The sequence below is a fragment of the Taurulus bubalis genome, assembly GCF_910589615.1.
Source record: "Taurulus bubalis genome assembly, chromosome: 13".
Classification (NCBI taxonomy): Eukaryota; Metazoa; Chordata; class Actinopteri; order Perciformes; family Cottidae; genus Taurulus; species Taurulus bubalis.
In genome coordinates, this window is record NC_136601.1 from 20,947,676 (window position 1) to 20,960,379 (window position 12,704).

The window sequence follows — 12,704 nt, forward strand, 5'->3', positions numbered from 1 at the left end:
TATATATATATATATATATATAAAATAATGCCAACACATTTTGTTTAGAGCCGTTCTACATTTCTAACATGGGTGAATGCCGTTCCTGATATGTTTTGCCTGCAGTTAAGAGCTAAGTTATAAAGGTAGCACAAATCCGTATAAAACAGCTGTTACTAAACCAAAGCCACATGTGTTCCCTGACTGAAAAGCCACAGACAATAAAACCAAGTGTATAAGAGCATCTGGTGTCCTTCCTCCTGAAACAAGTAATTATTCTAGAGTTCACCTTCACAGTATGCACTCTCATGGCAGTCATAATGGATCATAACACAAAGACGACATCAACAACAACAACAACAACAAAAGCACTTGTCTGCACCAAAACGCCCTTTTTTATAATCTGGATGTTGGAGCATGACTCCAAACACGCTGCTAGCGCCATGAATTCATGCACAGCGTTCATATCTTTTGCAAAAACAACGCGTGCAGCAGCTTCCAGTAGAACATGGAGTCACACATCGCCCCATTTTCTTTTAATGCATCAAATCTAAAACTTTAAAGGCAGCCCCCCCTCCCAGGTGTCTTGCAGTGTTTCTCCTGCATCAGCAGACGCGTTGGAGAGGCTCAGCTGCAGCAGCTGAGAGATGCTGATTACATTTATACGCTCCATGCCATGATACTGACTGCTGATGCTTCCCGTCTCTGTCGAATAGGACATGGCTATTAGTGAGCTGTTCTGACCTTGAAATGACTAATCTATAATTACATTTCAGCCACAAAATGATGCAATCTTTTTCACGGTTGTATCGAACTGATCTGTTCCCAGCCTACGCTTGTTTGGATTGGTTGAACAAGATAAACATTTTATTTTTAGCAGTCACTATGGTAACTTAAAAATGTACATATGTTTACCATTTCCTTTAAATGGACGTCCTGTTCAACTGTAAGCATTGTGTTATATCTCAGGCCATAATAGCACTCTTCTCAAAAAAAAATAACTTGTCCACATTATAAAGAATATGTTTCTTTGTCAGTCCCTTACATGGTGATGTCACTGATTGTTAAAAGCTTTTTGAGTGCGTTGTCCACCCTGCTATTAATCACCCCGGACTTCCTTTTATTGAGATTTATGGAAGAGGAGATTCAATCTTGAGCTTTATTTTTGGGAACTAGCAGTGGTCCACGTTTGACACAAAAAAAGGCAGCGATTTGTCTCGAGGACATAAACAAAGTGCGACAGCTAACGTGTAACATAAGATCTTATTTCACCTTTTTATCAAAGTGATGTTTTATGACTTATAACTGGATGAAAACCACTACTCTTAACATCTCACCATGGAGTGTCACTGTAAAGGACATGGTTAAATGTTAACGGCAATGTACTGTAGAGCTGTGTGTGAACCTGCAAGGAAAGAGCTGAGAAAAACAAACCAAGATTAGTGCAACACCGTGTTGGCATATCAATACTTCTTTTCTGTAAAACTTTGACATTTCTAATGACTTCAGAACATCTTCCAAAGTCTTGACTGACACAAACAAGTTGTAACACTGAGCGGGTAACGGATATTATAACAGTGAACAGCCCGAGGAAGGTCTCTCTGCTCCTTCAACTGTGTGTGAACATGTGACTGAACTCCACACATGTAGACGTGTGTCCTCTTACATTGAAACACTTGGTTTAAGTTTAACTTGGAGACACGTTGAACCTTGCGTCCTCCGTAGGCGAGGAGACGGTCAGGAACAGGGTTGGCCTGTAGACATTTTATTGTATTATTATCACGGAAGACATTAATATATTTCACAGTAGGAGAAGCCCAGGTGTCACCACAGGGTGCTAAACGCTGCTCTGTTCTGTTTCATGGGAGGTGTCCCAAAGGGCCATCGTGACGAAATTAGTTTAAGTTAGTTCAATAGTTTAGGTTAGTTAAATAGTTTAAGTTAGTTAAATAGTTTAAGTTAGTTAAATAGTTTAAGATAGTTCAATAGTTTAAGATAGTTAAATAGTTTAAGTTAGTTAAATAGTTTAAGCTAGTTAAATAGTTTAAAATAGTTAAATAGTTTAAAATAGTTAAATAGTTTAAGTTAGTTAAATAGTTTAAGCTAGTTAAATAGTTTAAAATAGTTAAATAGTTTAAAATAGTTAAATAGTTTAAGAAAGTTAAATAGTTTAAGCTAGTTCAATAGTTCAAGTTAGTTCAATAGTTTAGGTTAGTTAAATAGTTTAAGTTAGTTCAATAGTTTAAGAAAGTTAAATAGTTTAAGTTAGTTCAATAGTTTAAGCTGGTTAAATAGTGTAAGCTAGTTACTGTTAAAGGAAATGTATTGCTAATTGATTGATTAGTAACACCTGTGGGTTTCCTGCTGTGACGTGACTGGGTTGTAAAAAAGATTATAAAAAAGAAGCGCATATTTTTCTCTGCCAAAACAGAGATGCATCCTTTATCTAAAAGGGGTTTTGGGTTTTTATCAGCGTGGTCTTTGTTTCTTTCTATTCCAGTCCCATTCTCTGAGGGACCAAGACATTTACCAACATTATCAGCGTGTCTGTAATGACCAAACACATTACCTGAGCAGTGTTTCCATTTTGTTTTCATGTTGCGTCTTCAGCAACATGCCTTCTCCACTGTTGTGCTGCCAGCGCTGTGTTTAAAGGCGAGCACAGTATGTTTGCTCCTTGAGTGTTTTACAGTTTATAACAGAGCCCAAATATAAGCCAATAGATACAACACAAATGTAGTGAAATCTAATATACCATCACCCAGCTAGCCTCGGACTGTAATTGCATCAGTTTGATACAGCCCAGCTGACACAGATGCAAAAATAAACACACAATTCAAAAAGGAGGAACTGTACTTCATTCCTTCCTCTGCTTTGCTGATTCCTGCATGTTATGTGTCAGAAAGGTCCCTGCTTGAAACGTGTTGGTTCATTAAGCGTTGTCTGGTTAATAATATTAATAATCTAATGATGTTATGGTTACTATGTTACAATTGTATCCCAATTTGTACGCACAACTTCCACTGATCTTCACATTGCACTTAGCCACACACTAAGTGAGCTCTTCACACCCACACGTTCCAAAGTGGCCTCACTCCGACTTTAGCCGACGACTGTTGACCTACGGGCCTCCAGTTTGAGTTATGTCATGTTTTTATTGTAGAATCTAGAAGATAAACATTAGTCTTGTAATCCAATGGACATTTAATCTTAGGTAAACCTGGGTTAAAAGGGGCTAAAGTATGGTCCCCTCATAGCCCAGGATACGCTGTGTGAAAAGCCTCATTTTGTTTGGTTCCCAACTGACTGAGGAGCTGAATTTAATGCAAAGTGCCATCGCTTTTATTGCTTTTGGTGCAACGACCTTCAGACTGAAAGAAAACCCTCACCTGGCTGATAAAGGTTTCAACAGGAGAGACTTCATTTAGAGCGACAAATAAAAGTATTACTTGGTGCACAATGATGTGAAATGTGAAGTGCCTTCGGCGATTAGATCCCATCGTGACGAAGTGTATTTAGGAAGTAGAGATGGCTAGATCAGGTATACAAGGTTTTCAAGTTTGACTGCAACGACACGATTGTCTTTGGCAGAGATGTGTTTGGTTTCACTTATAGTCAGCTGACGGAGGAGAAGCCTGAGAATGAACCCGAGCGTTAAGACTTAAGTCTCCCTGACTGAACTTCGGCTAAGCTTCATTTAATGCTGTTCGGTCAACAGCATGTCCTCCTTCCTGCTGCGGCAACAATCTGGCACTCTACCTTTAATGTCCACATGGAAGTCAAAAGCAGATGTCTGGAGCACTCTTTAAAACCCGATCTCTGTATCCATCACTGTTGCTGCAGCTTTGTTCATAAAGAAGCTTTCCAAGGACGGCTGACGGTTTTAACTTCTCTAAAGATTTTAATGATTGCAGGTAGTTAGCGGTGATGAATTAAGCTTGAATAATTAGCATGTACTGTACATGTACTATATGTATGAAAACAGTGTTAAGTAGCATACGGATATGAAACTATTTAAACATTTTGCAATATTTGGCCAACAGATAATGGACATTTCAATGTGTTTCCTGTAGTTTTCTGTAGAGTTGAGACAGTTGTGCAGAGACAGGGACATGTGGAATTACTTTTTATTGCGCGATTAGTCATTTTTCAGACAACAAGGCTCCCCCAACATTAAAACAAACAGCAATGTACAAAACAGCACACCTTTTCTTTTTTTTTGCCATCAACGGAAATTTAATAAGGTAGTGATAGTACATAACAGAAAGTAATGAAGTGTAAGGACGCGAGTTATGATGTTGAGATGTATAGGATGAGCTTGATGTCAAAGCCAAAGTAAGCACCATCGTCATGTAGTCAGGAAAGGCCATATTTCAGTAAGAAATATTCTAGAAGGGGTGAGGAGAGGATAAACATGATACAAGAGGGTTGTTATCACAGTTTTCAGACATTTTTACCAACTAAAAAAAGAACAATATTGGTGTAGCACTACTTTATCATGCAATTTACTTTAGTAAACCTTCTGACACACAGACAAAATATACTTCAATAAGTAGAATTCAATACATCTCTGTCCAGCAATAGTCACAAAGCCTGTAATTTATACTCTTTGAATGTGAGATCCCTATCAAAAATAATATGCAGATTTTTCACTTTTCTTAATATATCTAAAGTGCAAGTATTTATCCATTTTTATTCAATGCTTTCTGTAAGTATAAAATACAAAGGAAAAAAACAGCAATATGTTTTTCCTGTTTACATGTTATATTTTTCTGAAAGGAGGAGCATCATATATAACAAACTATGTATGTATGTATATATACATATATATATATATATATGTATATATACATACATACATACATACACACACACACACACACACACACACACACACACACACACACACACACACACACACACACACACACACACACGCCACAGATAAAATATTTTTGAAAGATACAACATATTATCTCATATGGGGATGGTAAAGGGATTGAGACCAAACGGTGACATGGGATATGTTCATTGTGCATTGACCCCACCCCTTAACATCCAGGATCCATTTCCCAACATCTTCAGAATCATTTGAAAGCCTGCCTTTGTAACTTTACACAACAGTAGCCTGAACAGTCTGCAAACGTGATGGACCCCGCTGCTCGCCGCGTGACGTGCTGAATGAGTCGTATAGCGCTGGGCCAAAGGCTGCGATTGGCTGTGTGATTAGCCGGGAACTCTGGGAGTTCATTCTGTTCTAAGTCTATAATTGTGGAGGTTTGCTTATGTAAATGTGGCTGTTTTGAATGCAGTCAAATGAATAACCTCCCTCTTAAAGACAGGAGGAACGAGCGGCTGATGCCATCAAAGCAATCGGACTTTAAAGACATGCAACAACTAGTTACGGCTGCACCTTTGAGCTGCGTCCACTGGAAAAAAAATGATGTATTTCCATCAGTTGAAATGTGTCAGCATTACATCATGATTAAGGATTGCTACGATGGCGGCCGCTGTATGATAAATCACAACACCGTTCTTGCCGATGCCAACAGCTTCAGTGCACCATCGGCGATGTTCACTGAACTTAGCCAGAGCCACTGATGACGGCACACAGACAAATAAATCTGCCTACCATTTTGCATTTGAGTCCCACAAATGGATGACTGTGTAACGGGGGCACAACATGGCTGCAAGGTCACTCCATGCTCTGCACCGGGTGAGCTCTCATAAAACGGACAAATCCGATTTGATCACACTGCTAAATCACAAGAGCCCCCTTTCTCTGCAGCTTGATAGAACTGCGACCCAAAAAAATGGACCCGTCGTAAAAAGCACCTGGCGACAACACGTCTTTTAATCTGTTAAGAAATGTGTGCGTTCCACAGAGTGAGGCACTCACAAAGTGAGCTCTATGAGCAGATTCAGGCTCTCCTTATATTTGGCCATAAAAGAAAAAGAGAAAGGAAGTGTTGTATTTCCAGTCTTCATGAAGCACGAGCCTCCTGGAGGCTAAAGCTAGAACACGTTGGGGAATAAGTGCTGTATCACAACAGAGTCCAGATTCCCGTTGAGCTGAAGATGAACTCAGATTGACCTCAGATGTGCGTGGCTTGGACACAGTAGTCATAGCTGGCTTTGTATGTGTGTTTAATGGAAATGGGCTTTTCATAATTCAAAGAGGGCAGTGAGAGGAAACGTAGTCGTCTCCGTAAGAGGGCACAGAGACTCCCTGTTCTCCAAAACAGAGAGGAAAGGCCTAACGGGATCAGCCGGGTCAGCAGGTCGTGGTAGGCTGCTGCTGGTAAGCCCCGGCAGTGCAGTGCCAGGCTTCATCGGGCCTTTCACCAACACTTGGGAGACAAAGCTGGGCCAAAACGTCCTGCGTGGAACAGATGGGATTCTCTGGAACATTTTTCTTGGCTCTATGGCCGCAGGCATGCATAATCAAACGCAGATCAAATTTGACAAAGCAAGGATTACAATCAGGCTTCCGATACCGTTTTTTTATCACAGGTGGGCCGAGGGGGAATTCTGCTTCAGCCTCAGCCATCACATGTCGGGCAGGCCCAGGCAGTAACTACATTAGCAGCCTTTATCCAGCTGAGGCCTCTAAAGCCTCAATCCACAGTCTGTTTCCCCTGACAGGGCCCGTGACCAGGCTTTAAATAACGCTGATAGGTGAACTAACCACCTAGAGCATATTGATAATAGTAAACTACCTCATTACTGCACGGACAATGAGCCGGGGCCTTCTCTTCTGCACTTTGAATCATGAGCTGGAGGAGAGGTGCAGCTAATATCAGAGTCTGCCCACGTAAGAGGGAAGGATTGTGACCCTCGTTGTAAAAACAACAAACTCCTCGGTGCTGTGGGCCCGTTTGAAACCGCTGACGAGCAAACGTCAAATCAGAGTTCACCTGTCCTGCGATCGGCCGTCCCAGTTAGAGGCTGCTGACGTGTGTGTGCATGTGTGTGTGTGTGTGTGTTGGGGAGGAACGAGGAGAGAAAGGGGGTTTCTCTAGGGGACTCCGTAGGGGGACGTAAAACACCCTCACTAGTCTACGTGCACTGATAGGCGGACAAGGCAGCCCACTGGTTTACAACATGACATGACAGGAAAAAGACCTCACTACGAGTCTGAGGTTTTTTTTTTCATGACCAAAGTGCATGAGAAGAAAGACTTCACATTTGGGAAATATAATGCAGATGCATCCGCCTCATCGTCATGCTTTCAAATATCTACCGATCACATAGCCTATACATTTTTTTCGTCTTTTTAATAGTCTATACACGCGATGCGGTGCCGCGATTGGCCCCGCACACAATATTGCACACTAATATGAGAAGTCCTGCGCTAGTCGGCGGCTTCCTCTCTGCCCGGGGAGGGAGAAACCCGGCACAAAAAAAAAGAACTTTGAAGGAGAAAAAGAGAGGAGCATCAGAATAAAAATAATGCAAAAGTGACATATTCTGAGTGGCGAGGCCCCCAAGGAGCGATGGAGGGGCTGTAGCACCATGAAGAGATAGATACTGCCTTGGCCCTGAACTCAGAACCTCTACATCCACTAAACTGCACTCAGACTTGACGGCATGGCACGGCCGGCTGGCTGACGGCCTGACTCTTTAACAGCATCCATCTCCGCTCTGACGAATAGCCTCATCCAGCCACTTCTGATTTAGCTTTTTTATTGTTGTTGTTGTTTTTTTAACATGGTGCATGGTGTGCAAACCCCTCTCTATCTCCCGAGGAATCTGCACGCTGACACCAGGTGGTGCGTCTCCTGTTCCAGGGAGAAACATCTCTACTCTACTGAGAGGCCACCGGGGCCGGGGGGGCCTCCCTCCTCATGTGTGCATGCAGTAGTGCCTCATCTCTCTGAAGGGCCCCGTTTCTGCACACGATATAAGTGTTGGCCCCCCGAGCTCCCGGCAGCCTTTCAGCTTAGCGTTGCCACCCAATGCTCCACGACATCACAGGGGTGCGGGTTAACGCGGCCCCGGCGAGTAAATTATTGGGCCCATGTAACGGCACTCGTAAATGAAAACGTACAGCGGTCGAGGTCACAGACCATCCACGTGAGAACACGTAGACGAGTGGAGTGTATAAGGCACGGGTCGTAGTGACGTCAGAGAGGATGCGTTGCCTCGCCACGCGCGCCGTCATATGTTTTGTTTCCGCGCCCACCGGTGGACCGTTTATCCTTTTGCACCCCCCCACCATCCCCAGAGGGAAAAACAACTAAGTAACAGAGAAAAAACGTAACCCACAGAAAACGTGGGTATCTTAATAATAAAGATTTTTTTCTTCTTCTTTTTTTTTTTTACAGCTGATTCACAAAATCATAATGAGTACATCTAAGCACTTCTTTTTTGTCAATTAAGTTTATATGGACATGGTGCAAGAGGGTTGATATTCAATATAGTAGCTCAGAGATAGATTTATTTGTTTGTGCGCAAAATAGGCTTTTTTATTTTGGAGTCAACTTTTCCATAAGGGCATGATAGCAATGCTTTCATTAGCCTTCTGCGCTTTAGGTCAAATTAAAAGACTGTAGCCTACTTTGTCAAACTTCTTTTCCAAACAGGGGCCTACACACATGCTGACAGGTGTCTACAGGCCTGCAGTGCTGCCTTCTGCAATCATACACTTTGAGAACGCTCATATTTATTCTGCGTACCTTTATAATAAACTATACATCTGGTCTCAGATTTTGGTTTCATAATATATTCTCTTTGTGCTGATGTCAAATATTCCTTCTACATTGAAGACTGCCATTTTATATAATAGACCTCTGGTATTTTACTTTTGATTAAATCTTCGTATATTACCAGTTTTAAAACATTTAAACATGATTCATCTTTTTTTCGAAATAGCTTTTGATGTGTGCAAAATCTGTCGTTTGATAGAGATATAAACACTCTGTCCATTGTCATTTAAATCAAGTAGGAAACAGTTCATATCTTACAGTTGGATCCTTGATAGCAGCGGTTACACGGGTGGTAAGTGGGGTGACATCCAGTAAAATGAGCGAGGAGGCAGCAGAGCTGCTGCCATGTCTGTGGAGGTTGTGTGTGGGGTGATTCCCTTGGAAATTCTCGTTATATTTTACAGTTAAAAGTCTCGTTTTTCTCTCAGAGTTCAGTTTAGTCTTTTGTTGCTTCACGTCTGCTCTCCAAAAACGTCCGCGTCAGTCCTCGTCGGCGTCATCCCCTCCGAGCGGGCCCTCGGGCAGCAGTTCGGAGGCCCGTTTCTCTCGACTCCTCTCCTGGATCTTCCGCATCTCCTCCGCGTATTTGCAGAAGGTGTTGCCAAATTTGGACCACACTTTGCACGGAACCGTGATGGAGTTCCGGTACGTGGGCTTCACCTCGCTGACCCGCATGAACACCCCGTACTTGTTGGAGCCCACGTCGAAGAAGAAGCGCTTGTTGTCGACCGTGAGCGAGGTGCCCTCCGGCAGCTCGGCCGGCTCCTCGTCCACGCCGTAGTCGTCGATGAGTTTGGCCAAAGCGTCGCGGAACTCGATGAGCCCCTGCGCCGGCAGCGCGATGGTCTGGCCTTGCGCGCTTCCCAATCCGGGCCCCCGATTAACGGTCTGCCGGATCCGGAGGAACCGCCCCCTCTGGTTCTCTTTCAGATCCATGTAATATTTCCGATTCTCCCGCACCAGGAATTCGCTCTTGAGCGCGCGCCGGGGCTCATCCTGCACGATGTCCGGGTTGGTCGGGCCCAGCTGGGCGTAATGTTCGATAAAGTCCCCGAGGTAGTCGCGGAACTCCACGGCCACGGACATGGAGAGAGTGAGGCGGCTCTTGTTTCCCCCAGCTCCGACCTCGGCTATCTTTAGGAAGCGGCCTTTCACATTCTGCTTCACGTCGAGGTAGAAGCGCTTGTTCTGGATGTCGACGCGCTTCGAGGCCAGCTCCTCGGTGTCGTGCTGCAGCCGGGACATGGCGCCCATCGCGCCCGGAGGCAGAGAGCCGGGGCTCGCGGTGGGGCCTCCGTGGTCACTGCCACTGTCTCTGTCCGCCATGATGCTGCCTCCCTGCTTTACCTTCCGCCGTCTCCCTCTGCCTGCTGCAACCTCGACTGCCCGTCAAACCGCTCCGCCGCTCTATCGCGAGACGAGAGGAGAGGAGAGGAGAGGGTGAAAAAATGAAAGTAACTGTAGCTGCTGGTACTGTAGTACTGCGAGCGGGCTGCGTTCAAGACGCGCGCGCTGTTTGACAGAACGTTCAGTGTTAACCCCCCATCCATGTGAGCCTGAAACACTGCAGTACTAACATATAGATATAGATACAAATAGAGATAGATAGATAGATAGATAGATAGATAGATAGATAGATAGATAGATAGATAGATAGATAGATAGATAGATAGATAGATAGATAGATAGATAGATAGATAGATAGATAGATAGATAGATAGATAGATAGATAGATAGAAAGAAAGAAAAAAATGAAGTATGTAAAGGACACACCTGTCTGCATCCTGTCTAACAAGTTAAAAAAAAAAGGACAGTAGCAAAAGTCATACCTGATGATTATTGGGTTTGGTGTTTCAGCACCACGGACAGCGAACCCCGAACCTGTGGTAGGAGAGAGAGGGAGAGAGAGAGACATAGAGAGAGAGCAAGGTGAAAGAGGCATTTCTGAATGAGCAGTAGATGATAGCTGTGTGGGAGTCTGAGGGAGGGACTGATACACTGAAGCATCATGAATCATCTCCCTGTGATTGGACTTGCTTGCCTGTCACTGTTTCTCAATGGCCTTGAAAGGGTGTTTGTTGAACATGCTTGATATAAAAAAAAATAATCTGTCAGGAATATTTTTCCCCACAAAAAATACTTGAATTCACAAGTATGAAATGTACAGACAACATAGAAAATCCTCTAAATAGGTTTTTGATTTTAGAATGAAATTGTCATTTATGCTGCGACTTATGTTTATATAGATATGCATCCCCATTCGACTTGATGTGTTTAAATACGTGCTTAGGTTTTTGTCTGCGTTTATTTAAGTTTGACTGAACCCCGCTTTTAAAGGTCATTTAAGGTACAACGTTAGTAAAAACAAAACATCTGAGAAGTGAGGTCTTCAGTCTTCATGGGCCCGGACGGGCGGAGCAGACCTCAAGTAGGCGATGATGAGGTGACTTGATGTGCTGTAACTCTGTTACGTTGTTCATTCTGGTCACATGACATCTATTGCTTCTGTCCATCCGGGGAGAGGGATCCTCCTCTGTTGCTCTCCTGAAGGGTTCTTCCTTTTTTCCCCGTGAAAGGGTTTTTACTATCTTTATTTGGGGAGTTTTTCCTGATCCGATGTGAGGTCCTGGGACAGAGAACAAATGTGTACAGATTGTAAAGCCCTCCGAAGCAAATTTGTATTTGTGATTTTGGGCTATACAAAATAAACTGAATTGAATTGATGGATGTCAATATAACAGCTGAAAAGGATGAAGGCTGTGAAATATAATTAAATAGCAATAGACAAAATCTGGAAAAGGAACACCATGAGCTTCAAATTGTTTGTATATTTTTTGGTGGATCGTCCTTTTTTAAGGAGATGTCTGAAATGAAAAGATGTTGATCAGGAGAAACAAGTTTGATGTAGGGAAAACAATTGTTTACTTTTAACAGTAATTTCATGATAAAGTCTTGACAGAGTCTTTGGCGCTTTGACTTTAGGGAGATTTGTAATGGAGGGGCGTCTGACCGGAGCAGCAGCAAAATAAATCCCCCAGTGGAGTCCAGACACTGGTCGAGGTGGTCGAGGTGGTGATGATGATGATATAATGATGAATTGATGAAACTGATGGATCTGAGAAGACTGGGCGGAGATGGAGAGGTGGAAGGCAACATGAACGTACTGAAGGTTCAGAGACGATCATGTTTAAAAAGACAAAGCAGCAAGATGATGATACGCTAACGATTGAATTGTTTCGTTGTGCTTATCGGATAGAGAAGACCGGCTGATCTAAACAGCTGATGTCATGATGGACATTATAAGTGCAAGAGAAGTGAATGGCAGATTTATGAGAAATAAATTAGAGGTTTAGAAAAGAGTATCTTTCTGACTGAATTTACGCTAGAGCTTCATATATATTAAAACTCATAAGCATCACATACTGCTGCAATTACATTCTATAAAAATCTAACATTTATTTTATCCAAATATAAGTTTTATCTGAGAGATGAGCTGGCAAAAAAAAGGCTGTGTTAACCTGGAATGGAATTGGCTTTATAATCTTTAGCACCATTCATTTCCACTATGGTTAGTGGATAAGGCGCTGGTGTTTGTTTTCAGAACCACGGACAGCGGATGGTGGGATAAAAACATTTGGGATTTTTGAGTATTTCTTGTGATTTAGAACATGCGGGAAAGAGGACTGCAAATAGGAAATATGGGTGCCAAGACATATTCTGCGTGACAACTATTACAAAAAAGGCTTCTGTGTGACTATGACACGTATACGTCAGCATCAGAGGGCGAGAGCATTATAGCCTGACAGTGAAGCAGCTTGGACAGCAAGTGTACCATGAGAGGCCAACCCTATGAACTCATTAATATCCTGCTGAAATGCTGCTGCTCTATCAAAAACAGCCCCTCTGATAATCCCCACAGGCTCAGCACGAGTGCCGGGGGAATTGCGGAGGCAATTGGTGGCAGTCCTCCCCGGGTGAGGCAGCAGGAATCGTTTGTTACTCCCCTTCGCTTTGTCA

General features: G+C 43.0%; 1 protein-coding gene across 1 annotated transcript; it reads right to left on the minus strand.

Annotated features, from left to right (window-relative positions):
- Positions 1–9,167: 9,167 nt before the first annotated feature.
- purab (purine-rich element binding protein Ab) lies at positions 9,168–10,064 on the minus strand (the record flags this gene model as incomplete). Its single annotated transcript, XM_079228229.1, has 1 exon — positions 9,168–10,064. The coding sequence occupies exon 1, from the start codon at positions 10,011–10,013 to the stop codon at positions 9,168–9,170; it is 846 nt and encodes a 281-aa protein (XP_079084355.1). The 5' UTR covers positions 10,014–10,064.
- Between the last annotated feature and the right edge of the window lie 2,640 nt (positions 10,065–12,704).